Source organism: Monodelphis domestica, chromosome 7, assembly GCF_027887165.1.
Source record: "Monodelphis domestica isolate mMonDom1 chromosome 7, mMonDom1.pri, whole genome shotgun sequence".
NCBI lineage: Eukaryota > Metazoa > Chordata > Mammalia > Didelphimorphia > Didelphidae > Monodelphis > Monodelphis domestica.
This window is the reverse complement of record NC_077233.1, coordinates 53388605-53411548: the sequence shown is the minus strand read 5'-3', so window position 1 is coordinate 53411548 and position 22944 is coordinate 53388605. Positions and strand designations below refer to the sequence as shown.

At 38.4% G+C, this 22944-nt stretch overlaps 1 protein-coding gene across 28 annotated transcripts in view; it reads right to left on the bottom strand.

The window, feature by feature from the left end:
• ATP2B2 (ATPase plasma membrane Ca2+ transporting 2) overlaps positions 1–22944 on the bottom strand; it is a 591738-nt gene that overhangs the window by 142035 nt on the left and 426759 nt on the right. For all 28 annotated transcript variants that reach the window (XM_056804635.1, XM_056804631.1, XM_056804633.1 and 25 more), the window contains one exon: positions 21984–22181. In XM_056804635.1, coding sequence (XP_056660613.1) covers positions 21984–22181 — 198 coding nt within the window. The remainder of the gene's footprint in view (positions 1–21983; positions 22182–22944) is intronic.

Genomic DNA, 22944 nt, shown 5'->3' with positions numbered 1-22944 from the left:
AAAGTCTAGAACTCTCAGAGCCCCAAGGAATTCTTGAGTATGTAGCAAGATGTAAGCATCTCTAAAAAGGTCTCTTCCTGCCACAAAATATCCCTCATGGACAGCTGAAATTGCAGCATTAAATAATCATGACTTTGAGCTAAGTATTGATACAATACTTGAAATGCACTTTATGAACCTTAGAAAGCCATATGTATGAACATGTTTAATAGGTGTGTTATAGATTAGTTATTATTATTCTCCACTTTCCATGTCTCTTTATATAAAATGGAAGAGATACTATTAAGTCCCTAACACCTTGATATAAATGAATTTATCAGATACTTTCACTTGTGGAAGGATGATGGGGGGGGGTAGGTGGAAGAGAGAGATCAAGGCACACAAAACAGGAAAGCCAAGGGCATCAAAGATAATAGTAAATGATGCACAACTTCTTTTGGTCCTGATGCTGAGATGGAAGGGCCATGAGGCAGAGGAAGTTGAGAATAAGGTATATATTTATTGACTATCATTCTTAAAGCTTTTCTAAATAAAGTAGGAAGACCTTGGTGAAGAAAATGAAAGGTAGAGATGGAGGCAGAGATTAGAAAAGGCTAAGTCCCCCAGTGTTCTATAGAAGTTATTCCAGAGTTAATTTCATGGACTATTCAGTGCCTACACTCACTCTCTCTCTCTCTCTCTCTCTCTCTCTCTCTCTCTCTCTCTCTCTCTCTCTCTCTCTCACACACACACACACACACACACACACACACACACACACAATCAATGCAAGTTAATGACAGAGGGAGGTCCTAACAGTTTTGGTGAATCAGGAAAAGGAAGAAGGTGACATGAACAAAGCTTTGAAAGAAACGACAGATTCTAAGAGGCAGAAGTAAATATTAGGAATGGAATATATCCTGTGCAAAATTGCAGAGACAAGAGATGGAATGTCCTGTGTGAGAAACAGCTAAGTCAATGGCAATGAACTGTAGACAAATAAGGAATAATGCATAAAGAGTCTGGAGAGGTAGGTTAAATGCCAAACATAAGAGTTAGTATTTGACTCTAAAGGTAATAGGGAGCCAGGGAAGTCTATTGAGAAAGAGGTGACATGGTCAGATACATGCTTAAGGAATATCATGTTGGCAGGCATGTGACAGATTGATTTGGAGGCAGGGAGATTAATTAGAATACTACTGCCTCCATGATGATGAGATTGCAAATCATTGAAATATTGACATTAGAAAGTGACTTTATTCTTAACATCTTAGAACTAACAAGGGTCTTGGATATCGTCAAGTCTAAGAATAGACTTCTCTTCAGAATAAAGATTTAAATGCACAAAATAAATTGTATAGGATTACAAAAAATGAATTATATTGGAAAAAAACTTGTAATTTTTCCCTATCTAAATTCAACATACTTCTGATTGGGATTATGGACCTCAAGTTAAGAGCCCTCTCTCTAACCTTTATCAGTAGACAGAGGAAGACCATGAGACCAGAGATGTTTACAGAGTTTATAACAGAATTAGGACTACAATCTTGGGTCACCTGACTCTGAAAACCAGTACTCTTTCCATAACACCATGCTGCCTCTCATTTCCTCTGGAGATCAAATCTAAAGGGAACATTTTAATTTTAATAAGCAAAATAAAGTAACTCTGCATTTGTGAAACCTCTACTTTATTTTATTTTATTTTCTGGTTAAATCTCTTTATTTTCCTGGAGGTAATTCTTCATTATCTTATAGTCCTCCAAACAACTATGTTCCAACAAATGTTTATGTTCCTACTCCCTTATCTGTAGTGGGAAATTTTGTATTCTGGTCCCAAGGGTGTGATGAAGGAAAAAGCTGAAAGAGAAGAGAATGAAAAAAAGTCCTAGTACCATGGACAGCAGAGTGGAGATCAGGAAATGGTGATGGGGGGAGACAGGTGAGTAGGACTTTCCCCTAGAGAAAAAGAACCATCCCAGGTAGCTCTCTGATATTTGGGGAAGAAAGGGGAAGAAGGAGAATAGATCTATAACAACAACATTGTGTAATGATCAACTGTGAGAGATTTAGCTACTCTCAGCAATATAATGATCCAGGACAATTCTGAAGGACTTAGGACATAGAATGTTCACCTCCAGAGAAAGAACTGGAGGAGTCAGAATGAAGATCAAAGTATGCGATTTTTCACCATAGTTTACTTGGGTTTTTATTGGGGGGTTTTGGTTTTCTATGAGTCTTCTCTTACAAAAATGAACAATATGGAAATATGTTTTCCATGAAAATACATGTGTAACTCAGGTCAAATTGTTTACCATCTCCAGAAGGGGGGAGGGAAGAGAGGAAGAGAGACAATTTGGATCTTACAACTTCAGAAAACTTATGTGGAAAACTGTTGTTACATGTAATTGGTAAAATAAAATATCTTTACCAAACAAACAAACAAAGGTTCTTAAATGAAAAAAAAAATAAAGGGCTGGAAGAGGTGGGGAATTAAGAATCAACAGTGACTCTATCATGTTAGTGACAGGCATATCCAATTTGAGCCTCAGTTTCTTTTTTGTTTATAAAAGAAAGAATTAGAGTATTTGATAGTTAAGATCCCTTCCAGTTCTGACAGTCTAATGTTGCTATAATAGAATCTCCTCGACTGGGTTTGCTACAACTTAAGAACACCGTACCCTCCAGGACTAAGTCATTTTCTCAAGTCAAAGTATTACAGGAGTGTAACCCTCTGTTAAAATTGCCTTGGGAAAGGTAGGCCAATATTATATTATCCACTGTTAACAATTTAAAATTTTAAAAAGAGGAAGGTCTTGAGGGAATCCCACTTGTGGATAAGGTAAGGCAGAAAAAGGAAATAAATAGTCCTATAGCATTGCTTGGGGACAAGACAAGTCTGGATAATGACAGCAACAAAAATAAAGATGATTTTGATGATGAAAACTGATATTTAAAGAGCGAAACCCTTTCTATGCATTATCTCATTTGAGTCCCCCCAAAACTCAGTGAAGTAAGTGCTATTATCATCTCTACTTTACAGATGAGAAAATGGAGGTTCGTGGAAGATAAGTGACTTGCCCTGGAACATAGAGCTAATAAATCTGAGAAAAATAAGGGGAAAGACATAAAATATTACTTGAAGAAAGCAGCACCTGAGAGGTAGGGAGTAGAGGATTTCTGAGTGAGGGGAACCAGTTTCTAAGAGCATCATAGGGGTCTAAGACACCTGGCCATCAAGGATGGCAGAAGAAAAGTTTGTGGGGCTTAGAAAGGCCATGAGGAGGGGCAACTAAGTAGCTCAGTAGATAGAAACATAAATTTGGAGATAGGAGGTCTTGAGTTCAAATGTGACCTCAGCCACTTAATCCCAGGGGCCTAGACCTTACCATTCTTTTGCCTTGGAACTGATATTTAGTATCAATTCTAAAACATAAGATAAGGATTTCTAGAGGAAAAAAAAAAGAAAAGTTATGAGTGCCAAAAACTGCGGAGAGGGGTGGATATGCATGAATGGGGACTCTGATTTTCCCAGGGTTTCTCTCTTTTCTTTAATGATATCTACACTAATAAAATGAAGGTAGAACTTCAAAGAAGCAAAAATGTCTATACCTGAGGCTGGCTTTCATAAAATTATAAAGTCAGAGGACCTTGCCTTTTAAATTATTTTTGATACATTTCATGTATCTTTTAGCTACCAATCACTTCCCAACACCACCACCCCAGTGCTCTTCCTTGGAAACAGGTAAGCAAAACTACCAGATATAGGAACAGTAGTGGACAAAACACTTAACACTCAACTTTCTTCTAATTAAATACAAAAATAAATCATGAATTGTCACCATTTATTGGAGAGGAATGAAGTATACCTTATTAGCCATCATCTAAAGCCATTGGTCCCTGTACTTCATCTGATTTTGGTTATATTTGACTGTTCTCTTTATTCCTTGGATAGTATACTATACTTGCAGTCAGGAAGAACTGGGTTCAGATCCTTTGTCAGCTGCTTACTGTGTGAATCTGGGTACTATACTTGGTCTTTTTCTTGGTCTCAGTTTCTTCATTTGTAAAATGAGGAGATTAAATGAGATGACCTTTTGGTTCCCTTCCAATTTTAAATCTCTGGTCCTAAAACCAAAGAAGTCTTAGTAGGCAAAGGAATGAGTCTCTTAATAGTATGACTTAAGGCACCAGGAATTGGGAAGATATAATTAGGACGATCTCTTCCCATCCTACCATGTCTGCATATGTTGAAATCACATGCTAGTATGGGCACCCTGGAGTGATAGAGCATTCTATACCATTGAGTATCCTCTGGCACTCTGGTTCCCATGTCTTCTAATAGAAAACAATAGAAAGAACTGGGAAATACTCAAGAGATAAATAGTAACCTCAGGGAATTACGGAGAAAAAAGTCTGCAGAGAAATAATATATGCCAAGGCAATGAGTGACAACCCAGAGCTTTGGCAGGGAGGCTCTAAAGGGTCTTTATAGGGCTGTGTTCTGATTAGACCAATAATTTTGAGAGGAATTCATTCAGTCCTGAACTAAATGCAGTAATTACCAATCAGACAGTATTATCAGAAAAAGGTCTAAAATAGGAAGACTCTGAACATCTGTATGTGTCCTGACTTCTGTTGATGGAGTATACTGCCAACCTAGCCTCTTCTACGCCTCACCCCACCTACGGGCTGCTATTTTTAAATGTAGAACACCTTGTGCCATTGGACGCCCCCTCTAAAGTTCCCAGGGAAAATCTCATCCCACCTACTGCAGTCTTTTAATTTTTCTTAAATGAATCAAGCTCTACCTGTCATCTATAGGGAAGCTCTTAATGAATTCCAAACCTGAAGACACCCACCAGAAAGCTTGTTCCACAGCAATGGATCTCAGCTGGGGTCCAAGCTTGCAGGCATTCTGGAGATGCTGTCATTTGGATATCCAAGGGAGGGGATAGGAAATGGAAAGAGGCACTCATTTATTTGTTAATGATTTACTGATCTACATAGTGCAAACTAGTAGCCTTAGGGGACAAGATGATGACAAATATAGACCAAATGAGGACTTCTCTCAGAAATACTGGAGTTCATTTTTATTGTTCCTTCCTTGACCTAATCCTGTGTTGCAAACCTATAGCATGTGGGGAGGGAAGGGGCTGCTCCCTTCTTCCTCTACATGCTTGGCTGAGGACATTTCTCACATCATCCACCCCTCTGCCCAGCAGCCTAATGGGAATGCTTCCTCTCTCTCCTGTCTGGAATAAGGTGGGAGGAAAGAAGAGGGAAGGGCTCACATGTGGTGTGAGGATTGCAGTTTGGGCACTCAGTCTCTAAAATGTTCACCATCACTGATCTAGTCAAACCAATCAACAAGCATTTATATATGCCATAATAATAATAACAATAATAGCTAGCATTTATTGCAAATGGTATCTCATTTGATCTTCATGACAACCCTGGGAAGTAGGTACTATTTTTATTTCCATTTATAGATGAGGAAACTAAGGTAGACAGAGGTGAAGAGACTTTCCCAGAGTCATTTTGAACTCAGGTATTCCTGATTTCAGGTCTAGTGCTCTATTACTGCACAACAAAGCTTCTTTATGGAAATAACTTGAAGGAATTGGGGCTGTTCAGTCTATGAAAGAGAAGGCTATGGGGACATGATGGCCCTCTTCAAGTAATTAAAGGGCTATCATCTGGGTAAAGAACTAGACTTCTAAGTGATCTCGGAGGGCAGAGCTAAGAACTTGGACTGGACATAAGAAAAAACTTCCTAATGATTCTAACTATGCAAAAAGGGCAACAAGTTGTCTCAAGAAGTAGCAGGTTCCCATCAGTGGAGGAAAAACTCAATGACTAGTTTCCAGGTATGTCATGGAAGGGATTTTTGTTCAAACGCAAGTTGATTTGGGTGGTTTCCATGTTCCCATAGAAGTGTGGGCCTCTGCTAACTTGCTGTCAGAACCACTCATTTAGCATTCAACAGATACCTACTGGTGGTGTTAGCTTGTCATAAGTGTAGTGCTTGCCTTCCCAGTTAGGCAGAAAGCCCCTTAAGGGCATGAGCTATGCCTTAGACATCTCTGCATTCCACTCAGTAGTCTATGAGCATAAGATACTCATGGCATATCTGATCGAACGGCCAATATAGACTGGGCTACAGCTTTTATTGTCTGTACTTCTGGGATAATGCATCACATGCTGCCTTGTGACAATCTAGCTGGAGAAATCAAAAGAAGAGCCATTCTCTGTGATGACACCAAATTCCTCCTAAAACACATCTTAGGGTCTCTTAAAATCCTTCTCCAATAGCTGATCCTTGCAGCAAGTTGGCCCTCCCTTAACTTCTCATCTATCATGCCAGGGAAACAGCAATATGGAGGGGGAGAAAGATTAATGAACTTAGAATCCCAGACGAGTTTGAGTTCTGATTCTGCTACTTAGTATGTGTATGGCTTTGGCTCAGTCACTTCAATTGTTTTGGGCTTGGTTTCCTCATTTTTTTTTAAAATGAGGGGGCTAAATTAATAAACCCCTAAGCTTCTTTTCAGGTCTAGACCCATTATCCTATAATCCTATCATCTCTGACTGGTCCCTACCCAGGTGAAAGGGTGTAGACGTCAAGCCAGATGATGACTTATCCATGTATCTCTTGTCCAATGACAACTCTTAAATTTGAAGAGGCTCTTCACCAGATTTGCCACAAGGGTATATATGTAGATATATAGATACACACACATATTTATATATATAAATACTATATATATATATATGTAATATATATAAACACTCACATTATATATATAAATATATATATATATATATGTTTTAACTACAATTCCCAAAGATCATTTAGTAAGTCCCTGAAGAGTTGCAATATATCAGTGAAGGGAATGCCCATACCAACAAAATCATAGATCCATCAACTGCTGAAATGTCAGGTAAATTCTACTCTGATCCTGCATTGCAGGGGGAAGGTCACCCTGGCTTCTCACTGGATTTTCCAAGCTCTAAAGGCTTCTGATACAGGCCAGCAAGCATCTGAATGTCTGTTGTTTGGAAATTAGCCTGGCAATGGCTGGGGAAACTCAGCAACAAACTGGCCTGAGTGATGATTTTTCCCACCAGCTATGGCAACTTATAAAAACTATATTTAAATTATGATCTTTGTCAATGCTTAATGTATTAAGGTAAGTCTTTAAAATAGTCTCTGAAACATGTCTAATAATGCTCTTATGAAGAACTGTGATCACTCTTACTTAATTAAGTTTTCCTGTGTGTATGCAATGTCTCTGAATATAGTGTAAGATCCTTAAAGGCAGGACCTGGGTTACCTCCTTCCCTTGACTCCCTGACAGTGCTAAGCATAAGCACATGCCCATATGGCAGTCATACATATTAATGTAATTGAATTATTTCTGTGACTAGGGGTATTTACACACTCACTTCTACCTTAATATCACCTTCCTTAAATTGAAGTCTTTTTTCTCAAATAACAGGAGGATGGATTTAGAGTTATCTCAAGTCCAATCCATTCATTTTACTGATGAAGAAACTGAGGCCCAAAGATAGTTGCCTGAAATCACAAAGGTAGAAGTGTTGGAACCAGGATTCGAGCTTGGATCATCTAATTCTAAAGTCAGTGCCTCCTTCTCAAGGTCTGTTCTTCAAATGTTCCTTATGGATACATTTGATTTTTCCCCCAACTAAATTGTAAACTCCCTGACAGCTGAGAGCTAGGACTCAATGTGTATATTCCAAAAAGGTTCTTGAATGGATGAATAAAATTCTCATTCATTAAAGCTCAAAGGTCATGGCATAATTGCTCTAACTGTTTTGGTAGGAACCAGAGGCCCATATGATTCATGTCTGCCTACAGTTGATGGAACCGAAGGCCAATGAAGTAAAATACTTTAGCCAAAATTACAGAGCTAATTAATGGCAGTGCTGGAAATAGAGATCTCTCCCCCAACCCCCCACCTCCCAGATCCCCAAGCAAGGCAAACTGGATAGAATGCTAGACTTGGTAGTCAGAAAGACATGGGTTTGACTCCTGCTTCAGATACTTACTAGCTGTGTAATCTTGGACAAATCATTTAGATCCTCTGGGACTCAGCTTCCTTATCTGTAAAATGAAGGGGGGCTGTATGTGATAGCCACTAAAGTCCATTCTAGTCTTAAATATATGATGCTATGAACTCTCAGTTCAGGGTTCCCTCTTGTGCTTCACAATGTTCCACTAGACTAAAACTTATGAAACTATTTCCCTTTTCTTAGAAACGTGGACCTAACTTCAATGTTCAGGTTAAATCCTACTCCATTACTCTCTTTACCTGCTAGATAAACCACCACAAATGGGGTGCCCAGTCTATACAGTCTGCCTTTATTATCTTACCATGCATATTCTCTTTTGGCCCCTCCAAAATCTAGCTTCTGCTCTCATCAAAACCAACTGCCATCCTCACCTAGTCAGTCAATGGTTTCATCCCATTCCATGTCATTCTTGTCTCTTCAATTATCTGTGACATCAGTTTCTTGAGAGTAGGGACCATCAAAGCAGAAATCAGCCTTGAGTCTCTACCTCACTGCAGTGCCTTGCACGTAGCTGGTCTTTAACCATTATTTGTACAATCGACTCCTTCCTGAAGCTTCTTCTAGCCCTTAGTTTTCCTAACACAATGCTCTTTCCATGACACTTATCCTTTTACTCTAACTCCTTCCCTCTCTTCTTTTATTCTGCTTATCTAGTAGCCCCCATTGCCCTCTGAAGTTCAGGCATGGAAGGCTGTTTCTTTATGCTAAAAATGAATCCCTAGAGAGCCTCTTTGTTCAAAAGGATTCAAAGACCTCCTGCATGAGCCCACTTTCTAAATTCAGACATCTAGCCCAGACCACATGGCTTTTCAACACAGAATGTGCAGTGTGTGTATTAGAGGGCATTTAACCCGTCATGTCCCTAATAGTGGCACTGAAGAAGAAAGACTGCCAATAGCCACTGGAACTGGCACATCTGAGGATCCAATACTGGGAGTCCATCGATATTAGAAAAGCAAATATCCAACAGTATAGACTTGTCTGAATTAGAATTAAAACAATCACACTTTTTTTTCAAATTTGAAATACAAAGAAGTAAATATTTCTTTTCACTCCTACTTCAGATACTTCTTAGCTGTATGACTTTGGACAAGTCATTTAAGCTTTCCATTCTTCAGGTTCTTCATCCATAAAATGGGGATAATAATAAAAATCTACTTCATAAAGTTGCTGCTAGGATCAAACACAATAGAATATATAAGGTGTTTTGCAACCTTAAAGTGCTATAGAAATACAAGCTATTCTTATTATTATAAATACCAGCTAGTAAGATATTTACTTTAAACTAGAAAATGTATTTCATGCAGCACTGACTTTGGAGTCAGGGAAATCTGAATTTAAATTCCACTTCAAATACTTGCTACCTATGTGACCTTAGGCAACTCACTTAACCATTGACCTCAGTTTCCTCATTGGTAAAATGGGAATAATAACAGCACCTACCTCCTGAGTTTAAAATAACATGTAGGAATAAAATGCAATAGCATATTTAAACTATTTTGCAACCCTTAAAAGGCTCTATAAATACTAGCTATTCTTACTCTTATCATGAATTATACTCCACCCCTTCCTGTTCTCTCTCTCATAGCTAATTTTCATCTATATATTTTTTTAAAAGCCTTACCTTCCATCTTGGACTCTATATTGGTTCAAAGGCAGAAGAGCAGTATGGGGTAGGCAATTAATATTAAATGACTTGCCCAAAGCCACACAGCTAGGAAGTACGAGAGATCCAGGATTCCCCAGACTTCAAGACTGACTATCCACTGAGATACGTAGCTACCCCTAATTCTCATTTATTTTTAAGAAAAGTTTCATGATTGTATAGTTTTTTTTCATTCTACTATGTATATGGAAATGTCCATTTTATTTGGTATTTGTTAAGAATAAATTTAAGAAAAAGAAAGGTTTCTGGGTTAAATATTCTAGTAATATTAGATTACTAGAATATAGGTTTCTTGAGAGCAGGAAATGTCTTTTGCCTCTTTTTGTACCCCCAGCCCTAAGCACAGTACATGACACATAGTAGGTGCTTAAAAATATTCATTGGGTTCCTAATTTATTGAATTGAATAGCAGAGTTTTACCATTTAATAGTCATCCAAAATACCAAATACGTATTGAGGATTTAATTTTTAGAATTGAAATGGCCCACTTCTAGGTAAATTTTCCTATGGGACAGGGTTTCATGGCAACCAAAGAAGTGTACTGTAAAACTTAAGAATGCTTTAGAAATGTAAGTTCTTATCATTATTCTCGACATAAAATGGGATGATGGGTATTATTATCATTATCCTCATTATTATTAATGGTAGTGATGAATGTGGTATGGCAATGATTACATCTAATTCCTGGGATCTAGTCGAGGCAAAGGCATCCCATAATTCCTCTAGAATAGACTCCCTAGACCAAGAGCTGTGTGGGATTATAAATAGCCCCCTTTCTGCTTTTACCAACAGAGCTCCTGTTATTTCTCAGGCAGAATTTCCTGGAATCCATTTTGCATTCAGCATCTGGCTGACAGATCTGAAATGCTGATTTCTTTGAGGTGGCAGAATTCTATTGGCCACCGCTGAGTGTCTATTTCAAGGCTAGCCTCCAAGGCACTTTGTATATGTACATAAAGGAGGAATGGACAGAGAGCATCAGAATAACTTCCATCTACTAAGACCTTCAGGTGAACTGGGTTTGAACACTGAAAACCCCAAACACTGCAAGAGGACTTCTTGGTCTTTAGTCCTTCTTAATATGCCCCCTTTTTTCCTTTTAAACCTTTACCTTTAGACTTAGAATCATTCATTCTAAAGCAGAAGATAAGATGAAAAAGTCATCCTCATAGCCCCAAAGGGCTGACATTTCAGTGATGGCTTCATAAGTCCCCTCAATTCAGCAAAAAACTTTGTGCTATGTGCTGGGTAGGGGAAATAGAGACCTAAAGTCAAGAAGTTTGCATTCTCCATTGAGGAAGCAATAGGGATAAACAAACAAACAAAAATAGAAAAATCTTGTCCTTAGTCTTAATGGAGTTGGGGGGGGGGAGGGATGAGGGATCACTTTAAACTCCACCAAGATTTTCAGAACACACAGTAGTATAAACCAAATACAAAATAATTGGAAGGGGGAGAGGTGACATGCCCTAGAGCACTAATAGGGGAAAGAGTCAGGGAAGGGTTCAGACAGAAGCTACATCTTTAAGGAAGCTAGGAATTCCAAGTGGGAGAAGCAAACATGGAATTCTGGGTGTATAAATATACTTTGCACAGTAGGACCTGTGCAAAGAATAGGGGTGGAAAATTGGACTGTCGTATAAGGGAAAGAGTGAGTAAAATCATTTGTCTGGAAAGATTGATGGAGCCTGGGCTGTGAAAGGCTAGAAAATGCCTGCTAATGGTATGACAAGAGATACCAGGGAGGAAATAGAAGTTTGGAAAAAGCCCCCCATTTTCTACATATAGGACAGAAAATATTTACATGCATATATTTGCGGGTATATATACATAGACATCTTTTACATATATACACACACATATATAAACATACAACAAATAGGTAAATATATGTATATGGAAAGAGAAGGGGGTGAGGCTTGAAGAACCTCCACAAAGAGAGAGACAGAGAGAGAAAAACAGAGAAATAGACAGTGATACAGAGAAAGAGAGATGGAAAGAGAATATAATATAGTAGAAAAATCACTGGACTAGGGAGTCAGCCTTGGATGCAAGCCCAAATGTTATCACTGCCTGGCTATGTGACCCTTATCAAGTCACTTGCTCTCTTGAAGGCTAAGCCTCCTCATTGGTAAAAATGGTGATGATAAATGATACTCAGCCCATCCACTTCCCTACAGTGGTCCTGAGGCAAGCACTTTGGAAGCCCCAGGGGGCTAGAGAAGGATGCATCAGTCTTCTTATTACCTACTAACAACCCACTTATCTGACCATCAGATTTTCAAGCAGTCAGAAACTAACACATGAGCCCCAGTGGCTATGAACAGAGAAGAAAAAAGCTGCCTTTGAGTCCATGTATTTCTTTAAACCCTCATCTTCTAAGTATTGACTCTAAGACAGAAGAGCAGTAAGGATTAGGCTATTAGGGTTAATTGACTTACCCAGGGTCACACTGCTAAGAGTCCATGTATTTTAATATGAAGGAAATCAGTTTAGTAGCCCATAGACCAAGCCTAGTAAACCTAGTAGTAGTAATGGTGGTGATACAAATGGTGATATAATGTTTTATTGAAGGGAGTATTAACTTTTTTGGTGTCAGAATCTCTCTTGGGCGGTTTAGTGAAACCTCTAGACCCCCTCTCAAAATGATGAAAGCAATTATATTGAAATATAGTTGTCAAAGGGACAGGAAGACCTCCAGAGAAAGGACTGGTGGATTCAGAATGCAGATGAATGCACATATTTTCTCAATTGTTTATTTGGGTTCACATTTGGGGGTTTTGGTTTTATAAGATAACTCACAAAAAAGAACAATATGGAAATATGTTCTGCATGGCATTTACATGTGTAGCCCAGATCAAATCATCTGCCAGTACCAGGAGGGAAAGGAGGGAGAGATAAGTTTGATCATATAACTTGGGAAAACTTGTGTAGAAATTTAATTAGTAAAATAGAAAGTATCCAAAAGAGGCAGGTAGGTGGTACAGTAGAAAGAACATTTGGCTTGGAATACTAGTTCAAATCCAGCCTCAGCAACTAACTAGCTATGTGACACTGGGCAAGTTGCTTAATGCTGTTTGCTTCATTTTCCTTATCTGTAAAATGAGTTGGAAAAGGAAATGCAAAGCACAGCAAGATCTTTCTCCAGAAAACTCCAAAATGGTGTTATGAAAAGTTAGCCATGTCTAACATGACTCAACAATGTAACTGAGTATTCTTAGTAAAACCTTCACAACCACAGGTAAAGAAACCCTTTTTAAAAGTTTGTTAAATATTTTATATGTATTAATTCATTAAACAAAATAAAAAATCCCTTTGAGGGAGGTACGTTAGGAATTATTACATCCATTTTATAGTATGTAATTGGAAATCTTGTGCCTATGAACTACATTTCCCAGGAGCACATTAACTTCCTGTCATTATGTGCTTGTGTAGAGAGGGAATAAATATGGTGATCTTCCATGGCTAGCTCTCTTTCCTTGCTGGGTTGGGACATTGGTGGAGCAGGCTGTTTGAGCTGGTAAATTAGCCATGGGCATGTGGTTTTATTTCATTAATTCTAGTGATAATTAATAAATCTTATAAAATATACATTTAAAATTATTGTATATTAATTTTAATTTTTACATTTAATTATTAATTTAAATGAAAAGAATGAGACACAATGAGATCAACTGGATTTCCAGTGATGACATAGCTAATAACAAATATTAGGTTAGAACCGAGTTTTTCCTGATTCCAAATCCAGTATTCTATCTCCAAAGATTTATTTAGTCAAGCTTATCTGGAGTCTCTTTGGCAGCTTTCTGTTTTTCCCTATGTTACAGTACATAGAATAGAAGTGATAAATTTTGTGGTAAAGGAACTCATAGAAGAAGCAAATATGACAGCATCTTAACAATAGGAAAGAAGAGATATAAAGTGGAAAAAAATCTGAGGCCATTGAGGCTAGAGGGAAGTTACTCCAAACACATTAATAGTCATTGATGCCATCATTTTGCTACAATTTTGTGTAGTAATTGGCATTCATGATGATGACTGAGCTTTCAGGACAAAAGGCTGAATTCTTCTGGGGGCACTGTTTAGTAAGTCAGAAAGACAGAGGACAATTTTGGGGAAGATTTACATCTAAATTAGGGGGAAATTTTAAATGGCCATAAATTTCAGTTATAGAATTCAATTCTATAATATAATATTATTTTATTATATTGTTTTTATCATAATTATAGCCTTTAATTATAATAAAATTCCATTCTCAAATATTCACCAACCTAGAACATTTCTTGCCCTTAAGATGAAGCATTGCCTAAATACTTAAAAACCTTTGAAGGAATTGAAATGGCTGCACTTCACCTGAAGAATCAGTATGCAATCTCAAAATCAGAGGGGACTTTACATGTCATTTCATCCAACTCCTTCATTTTAAATTAAGAAGACTGACATGAAGAGATCAAGTTACTTTCTCAGAATGGCACAAATTAAGTTAAAAGGTAGGAGTAGGATACAGGGGTCCTGATGCTCAGTTCTATGCCTCCAAATCCCAACTATCAATTTGTATGAGTGTTCACAGATGAAGAGAAAAAGAGTACCCAGATACTATACAAGCACTTAGGGAAGCATATGCATTTAAAGCATAGGAAAGCTTTCATTTAACCCCAAGGGGAAAAATTCCAAAAAGTCTCAAGAATTCATGAATATCTATAGAAAATATAGAAATTAATATATGGCTTGATTGGTGAGGCTTAGGAGAAAGTGACCATCCACACTTTCTGAAAATATCCACTGAAATGGACCTGTTAATGGGCAAAGTAGAGGGAAGAAATTGAGCCATTAACAGCCATTAACACATTAGCTGGAATTAATTTTTCAGATCAACAGGGCCTGAAGAAATGAGACATAGTGCAAGTAGGTTTGGATGGAGAAAGGAAAAGAAAAGAGCTTGGACAGCCTGAAGGCACAATAGTTATGTGATGAATAGAAGGGACTATAGTAGAGGAGAGGGTGACAAAGAAGGAGAGATGGAGAGGTATGGGGAAGAAACTGCTAACTATTTTTGAGTGCCTGTGCTGGTGAAAAATAAATGTATCTATAAAGCATCTATTCAAGGCTCCACCTCCTTGACCCTTAGTGATCATGCCAGGGCTGTTGGCTGTGTATGTATGGGACAATAAATGAGTAGAGAAAGGCACTCAGACCTTTATCCTCAAAAATCCTTCTGTGACTAAAAAACTTCAGGGATGAAACCAAATTTTGTTCAGGTCATAAATATAGTTGGGGTTCAGTTCCTCTTTGTAGACATCTGTCACTCAAATCTCCCTCTAAGACACTCCATGGAAGTCCTTTAAACTGAAGAGGGTTGGACTAGATATTACCAAAGATCATTTCAAATTCTAACATGCTAGGTTTCAAAGCCCTTTTCCAATTCCTATTTTCCAATTCTATATTTTAAGACCCTTGGCCTTTCTGTCTCTGACATTCTATGGTTCCTTCCTGCTATAATACACTCTAATTCTCAAATTGGCTACAAGGGAGCTTATTTTTCAACTTTATACAGCCTTATGCCATTTTACTTTGCTTCATATTCCTCACTCACTCTAGCCCTGCCATGCTCTTTACTGTTCAAAGAATATGCCTTCCTACCTCCAGCCTTTACTTACACAGGTATCCATCTGCTTCCAAACCTCAATAATGCTAAAAAAACTAAATTTTTCCCTTTTTTCAAAGCTAAGCTCAAGTCTAATTTCCTCCAAGAAGCCTTCCCTGACCACCCCAACTGCAGTCGGTCCTCCTCATAGTATTTATTCTCATCTAACACTTGGCATGAACTGCTTAATATTAACAGTAAAGTTTTATGTGGCTAAGTCAATAGCATGGTATTTTATGATGTATAATATGATATGATTAATAAAAGTAGGTGTAAAAACTGCTTAGCACAATGCTTGGCACATAGTAATCTCTATAAATGCTTATCGCCCCATGTCCAACTGTAATGCCACCTCTTCCCAGAAGTGATTGCTGTTTCCCAATCCACTATAACACAGCATAACGCAATACAATCCAACTGGGTGGTTCAGAAGGTAAGAGGGCAATTCTTGGAATCGGGAGACCTTCAATTTGAATCAGAACTCAAACTAGTTTTGTGGCCCTGGCTAAGTCAGTGAACATCTCTCAGCCTCCATCTCCTTATCTATAAAAGAGGGATAATAATAGTAGCTACTTCACAGACTTGTGAGAATCAAATGAGATGACTTAAGTAAAATGTTCTGTAAAGCTCACAGGGAAGTTAGACATACATAACACTGTAATATGCATTTATTTACTAAGTTCCACCAATTTGCAAGACACAGAGCAAAAATCAGTCCCTGCCCTCAAGGATTGTGTGAAGTAGAGGAAAGGAAGGGAGCCCCTTTGGGAGATGAGTGAGCCTGTGCAAAGGGATGGAGGTAAATAAAAGGCTGTTGAGTATGGAAAACAGCAAGTGGGCTAGTATGACTGGGGAGTAGAGTCAGTGGAGAGGAGTGCTATGCAAGAAGCTTGGAAAGGGTGCCTGAGGCCAGACTGTGGGGCTTTGGATGAAAAGCTGAGGAATCTGTTTTATCATAGAGGCAGTAGAAAGCTGCCAAAACCTCTTGAGCATCAGTATTGTGATACGATGATTGTCAGATATATTATTGTCAGACTTGGGCTAGGGAGGGTAGATTGGAAAGGAGAAAGCCTGGAAACTTGGAGTCCAATTCAGGGACAATTTCAAAAATCCAGAAAAGAGGTGATGAGTACCGTAACCAGGGTCGTGACTGTGTAAGGAAAGAAAAGAGGTCAGATATAAGAAGTACTGTGAAGGTAGACTAAAAAAAGACTTGTCAACTGATTGAATTGACAGGGACTGAGGGAGAAGAATTGTTGAGGAAGACTGTGAAGTTGTGAATCTAGGAAATTAGAACTGTAGTGCCCTTACCAAAAACCAAGAAGGGAGATAGGATTAGAAGAGAAGATGCCAAGTCCCATTTGGGACTGGTTGAGTTAGATATGATTATGTGATAAGGGCATCTCTCTGCTTGTTCTTCTCAAGTATTACTGAATATTGCAACTATATGTGTAGGTGTTTCTCCTTTTGGAACCATGAGATCCAGAGGAGAAGGGATTGTCTTATTTAAATATTGTATCACTCTGGCCCAAAACATGATTCTTACAGTAAGTGCCTAATAAAAACATTATACTACTAGTCATGTGTAACCGTAGTTGCAACATTAATTTGAATACTTCAGAGCCCTATTTCAGGCATTACAGCCCTATATCCATGTCACCCCACCCCACCCCCCCAAAATGACAAATTGTTTGGCTAGAGGGACCATTAGTTCTCAAGATTTCTATGGACTCATTAAATATCCTAGACCTGAAGAAATTCACTACTGACTGTCATTAGGCTGAAACCACCTCCCCTTTGTCCACAAAGATAAAAGTCATTAGGGATATTGGGGTTATCCATCCCCTAACTCCTACCATCAAGTCTTAACAGCTAAATGTATAGTCAACCCAATCACAAAAAGGAAAAGGAATGGGAGAGCCCCTGATGAACTTAACCCTAATGAATTAAACCCATTTCTAATCTGAAAAGCATTCATAGCTCTCTGTAGTAATGGGCACTATTCACTATGGTTCTCATATTTCCATGGCAGAATGCTCAACCAGCTTGAAGATACTGTAGGGGGCAAATGAAAGGTTAAGCTGTTGCTTCCCCTAGAGCCTAGGATAATGGATTCTGCACATGGGGTAGACAGACACCTGGATAGTAAGAGAAAAAAATCAAAGACTGAGTATGAAACTTTCTATTGTGGGCCATTGATCCCATAAGGAAAATTAAGTGAATACCACTCAAAACATAAATTACTGCTTCAGTTAGTTGGTTTTCTGTTATCATTTAAATTTAGCACATTCTGCCATGATTTAAAGTTCAGGAAACATGAAATTCTCATCAATAAATTGAATTCAACAAGGCAACCCTTGTATCAGAGGCTCCATCCTGACACAAAGAACCAAGATACATGTTAGGGACCTCTCACGTCATTGGTTCACTGCACCCATTCGCATGGTCTTGGCACTGCAGAATCTGGTATACCTACAAGTTGGTTACCAGCTCCCTTTGCAAGCATGAAGTCATAAGGCACGAAACATAAACTATTTTATTTGCAATTTAATGGAAATAGACAGGACTTCCACTAAACTCATGGAAACCAATTAATCAATCAATGTACTAGACATTGTACTAAGTTCTGGAAATACAAAGAATAAAACATTTTTAGGGAATGTAGCCATTCCCGTCAATGAATAAGGCTTCCCCAAAAGAGCTGAGTAGCGTCAGTGGCTTACAATACTACCTTGGCAAGGCTGCTAAGAGAAGGAAGCCAGAATTTGTTGTCCAGCCTAAGAGCTCCCCTCCTGGTTCACCCGGGCATTATGGAATGTTTGCAGGATAATCTGCTTCCCAAAGTTCTCTATGTATAATTTCTGCTTCCTCTTGCTGGCTTCCTCAGTTCCCAGAAGATGGTGGTCAGTTTGTCATTGGCCTTGTTTCCTCATGTTCTCCATCCAAACTTTTTCCTCAGTTCCTTTTCTAGGGATCAACTAATTGATTTTGATTGAACAACTAATCTATATGGCTATATGGGAAAAATGCTCCAGATGCGTTTAGTTGTTTTTTTTTCCCTAAATCTCCAATATTCTTAGGTTTTTTTTTTTTTTTTTTTGCTTAGGTACCCTCAGCCCCAGGTGTCACACACTGGAGAGCTTTGTGAGGACAGCACCTCAAGACAAGTTTCTTTGTCTCCAGTTCCATGAGGGTTCATGGTATTGCATTAGTTTTCCCTCAAACTCTTCCCTCCTTTCTAACTTCTCAATTATTGTTGAGGGCATCACCATTCTATTAGTCTTTCAACTGAGGTATCATCTTAAGCTTTTCACCCTCTCACTCCCATATCCAATTAATTGCCAAATCCTATCATTTCTACCTTCAGAATGTCTCTCCTACATAGACCTTTCTCTTCTCTGACACTGCTATCACCTGAGTGCAGGTAATCTTCTCTCCACCACTAGACTATGGCAATTGCCCACTGGTGGGTCTGTTGGCTATACTTCTTTCCCTTCTCCATTCTATCCTCCAATCAGCTCACCTTCCTAAAATTCAAGTCTCACCACCTCACTGCCTGTTCAAGAATCTCTCTGGTGGTTCCCTCCCTGTCACCTCCAGCATAAAATACAAAATCCTCTGTTTGTATTTTTGGCCTTTAAATACCTTCTTAATCTGGTCCCTTCCTACCTTTCCAGTCTTCTCACAAATTATTATCCCTTCCAATAATTCTGACACCTGACAGTGGCCTACTGTTGTTTCTCTAGAGGACCAGTGCATAAAAATCTGGGCCTGGAGTCAGAAGATCTGAGTTCAAATCCAGCCACAGATACATAATAATTATATGACTCTGGACAAGTCATTAAACGTATGGTCATGTTATAGTTCTTTAGTCTTTTAACCACTCAATTTCTTCAACTCTAAAATGGAGATCATAATAGTACCTACCTCACACACAGTTGACATGAATACCAAATGAGATATCTGTAAAGCACTAAGTGCACCATCTCATAGTAGGTACATAATGGGGGGGGAATAAGCATTTATTAAATACCTACTATGTGCTAGGTACTGTGACAAGTGCTTTAAAAATATTGTCTCATTTAGATAATTTCTATGGTCCCTTCCTGTTGTCATTTATAATTCTATGAGGAAAAATTTAAAAATAACATGTTTCATGCCAATTAAAACAACTCTGAACTACCACCTCCCAACTGTCAAATTGACCAATATAACAGTAAAAGAAAGTGATAAATGTTGGAGGGGATGTGGCAAAACTGGGACACTAATGCATTGTTGGTGGAGTTGTGAACTGATCCAACCATTCTAGAAGGAAATTTAGAATTATGCAGATAGAGCTTTAAAAGCATGCATACCCTTTGACTCAGCAATACCATTACTAGGCTTAAATACCAAAAAAATCAAAAAAAGGGGAAAGGACATCCAGAGAAAGAACTGTGGGAGTAGAAGCACAGAAGAAAAACATGATTGACCACATGGTTCATGGGTATATGATTGGAGATGTTGACTTTAATAATCACTCTATTGCAAATATTAATATAGAAATGGGTTTTGAACAATGATACACAAAAACCCAGTGGAATTGCTCATCAGCTCTGGAAGTAGGGAGGGAGGAGGGAAGGGAAAGAACATGAGTCATGTAATCATGGGAAAATATTCTAAATTAATTCATCAATTTAATTTTTTTATTTTAAAAAAGAGGGGAAAGGATCTCCGTGTACAAAAATTTTTATAGTGGCTCTTTTCTGTGGTGGCAAAAAATTGGAAATTGAGAGGATATTTATGAATTGGAGAATGGCTGAGCAAATTGTGGTAAATGATGGTGATAGAATATTATTTTGCTATAAGAAATAATGAATAGAATGATTTCAGAAAGAGCTGGAAAGAGCTACATGAACTGATGCAGAGTGAAGTAGGCTGAGCCAGGAGAATATTATACACAGTGAGCAAGTCTGAAGAATGATCAACTGTGATAGACTTTGCTACTCTCCACAATACAATTGATTCAAGACAATTCTGAGGGACTTACAACAAAGAATGTCATCCACCTCCAGCGAAAGGACTATTAGAATCAGAATGCAGATCAAAGCATACAATTTTTTACTTTAGTATATTTGAGTTTTGATTTTGCGGTTTTGATTTTCTATGAGTATTCTCTTACAAAAATAAATAATATTAAAATATTTTTTGCATGATAATACAGTTACAAATCAGAACGTATTGCTTACCATCTCTAGGAAGGAGGAGGAAAGGAAAGAAGGAGACAATTTGGATCATATAACCTTAGAAAACATATGTGGACAATTATTATTACATGTAATTGGTAAAATAAAATATCTTTACCAAAAAAACAAGATATTTCAGTAATACATGACATCTAGTTGAAAGAGAGGAAGAGAAAGAAGAGAAAGAAAGAGCTAAGAGAGCTAAGAGACAGAGAGGCAAATAACAGAAAGATGCTGAGTAAGACAGGGCACAACAGGGAAATGAATGAGCCATAGAATCTCATATCTGAAAAAGAAAAAGTGTGCCAGAGGGGAGCATCATGAATTCTCAGTGTGGGGGGAAAATGGCTAATGGCTAGTCACCCATGTGAATACTGCAGAGTAGACTTCCTTGCAGATGGCTAAAGGCAATTAGGGATTGAACAGATTGATTCTCAGTAACTAGGAATTTGTGTGTTTGGCAGGACAGATTGGGGCACGAAGGGGTTTACCTGGACAGCAGCCAGAGATTTGGGGGCAGCGCATCCCAGAAATGATCTCGAAATTGTGGCACCCAGAGACAAAACTCAGTCTCTTTCTACCCAGGCTTCTGAAGGCAAGCACAGTTGGAATTGAAGGCAGCAAGAAGACCAAGCCAAGTTCTGTATGTATATACCGGGTAGCATTGACTGTATGAGAGGCAACCGGGTGACCCAATGGCTAAAGCTCTGGTTCTGGAGTCAGGAAAACCTAAGTTCTAATGTAGTCTCAGATGTGTACTAGCTGTGTGACCATGGGTGAGTCATTTAATCTCTGGCTCAGTTTCCTTGACTATAATATCATAATAGTACCTACCTCTAAGGATCATCATGAGAATCAAATGAAATATTTGGGCAGTTTAGTTAGCATAGTGTTTGGCATATAGGAAGGAATTAATAAATGTTTTATTTCTTTATCACTTGGAAGAATGGCTAAAGCACTGGTGTATGCTCAGAACTACTCTAACTCACTTTTCTTCTTTTTTTTTTAAACATTACCTTCTGTCTTAGAATTGAAAGTAAGTATCAGTTTCAAGGTACAAGAGGGGTAAAGGCTAGGCAACTGGCTTTAAGTGACTTGCCCAAGGTCACACAGTGTCTGAGGCTAGATTTGAATCCAGATCCTTCTAACTCTGGGCCAGGTGCTCTATCCTGAGTCACTTAGTGATCCCCCTAATTTATGAACTTGGGCAAGTCATTTGTCTCTGAGTCTCCCTTCTTCTAAAAGATGAAAGATTGAAATCATATTATCCTCTAAGATACCTTTTCAGTTCTGAAACTCAGGGATCCGATGATTCTCTGCAGATCCAGGAGGGAGAAACCTAGTGGCAACAAGAACAAAAACCAAGCACCCTTACCTTCATTCCCCTCTCCAGGAGGATGGTAAAATGAAAGCCCCAGAGAGATAATGGCTGCAATTTCCAGGATAATGAGAGTCACATCTTGTAGCGCCTCCCAGACTAGCTGCAAGAACGTTTTTGGCTTCTTTGGAGGTATAAAGTTTTGCCCAAAAATCTGCTTTCTTTTTTCTAGGTCTGGAGCAGTTCCTGGCAATCCTGTGAAGAAAAAAAAATAGAAGTGAATCTGATTTGAAATAATATGGAAAGATGGAAATCCCCTAGGACATAGCTAGTGCCTACAATTCCCAGCCCCAATTAGAGACAAGGATTGGCCAGGTTCCAAACAGAGGCGATGTGTACAGTGAAGATACCACTGCACTAAGAGACACGAGACCTGGGTTCTCGTCTGTGATTGTACATCTAGAACTGGAAAAGTATTCACAAGTCATGGAGTCCAAGTCCTACATTTTACTAATGAAGAAACTGAGTCAGGGAAATACGGTTACTTTCCCAAAGTCACACAGCTAATAAATATCAGAAGCAAGATCTGAACCCAAATCCTTGGACCCCAGATCCAATGCGTTCTCATTCAAGCTGAGGGCTGAGTGTCATTAATTCACTAGGTCCCCTTGAACAATGGGTAAACTAGAACACTACTTAAAAATAAAAAACTTATCTTGTCTTAATATCGATTCTAAGACAGAAAAATAGCAAGGGTTGGGCAATTCAGAGATAAATAACTTGCCCAAGGTCACACAACTAAGACTTCTGGGCTTCCCTGTAAAAGGATTGGTTTTTACCATAGGCTATAAGACTTTATATATTTCTCCTAATTAAATGTAAGGTCATTCAATCCAGCTGAGTTTTCTGATCATTCAAGGCTTGCCATCAAGACTGTCCATCCTCCCCAGTTTTCTGTCATCTGCAACCATGATAAGCAGGCTATCTATAGCTTTGTCCAAGTCTGGGCAAGTCATTT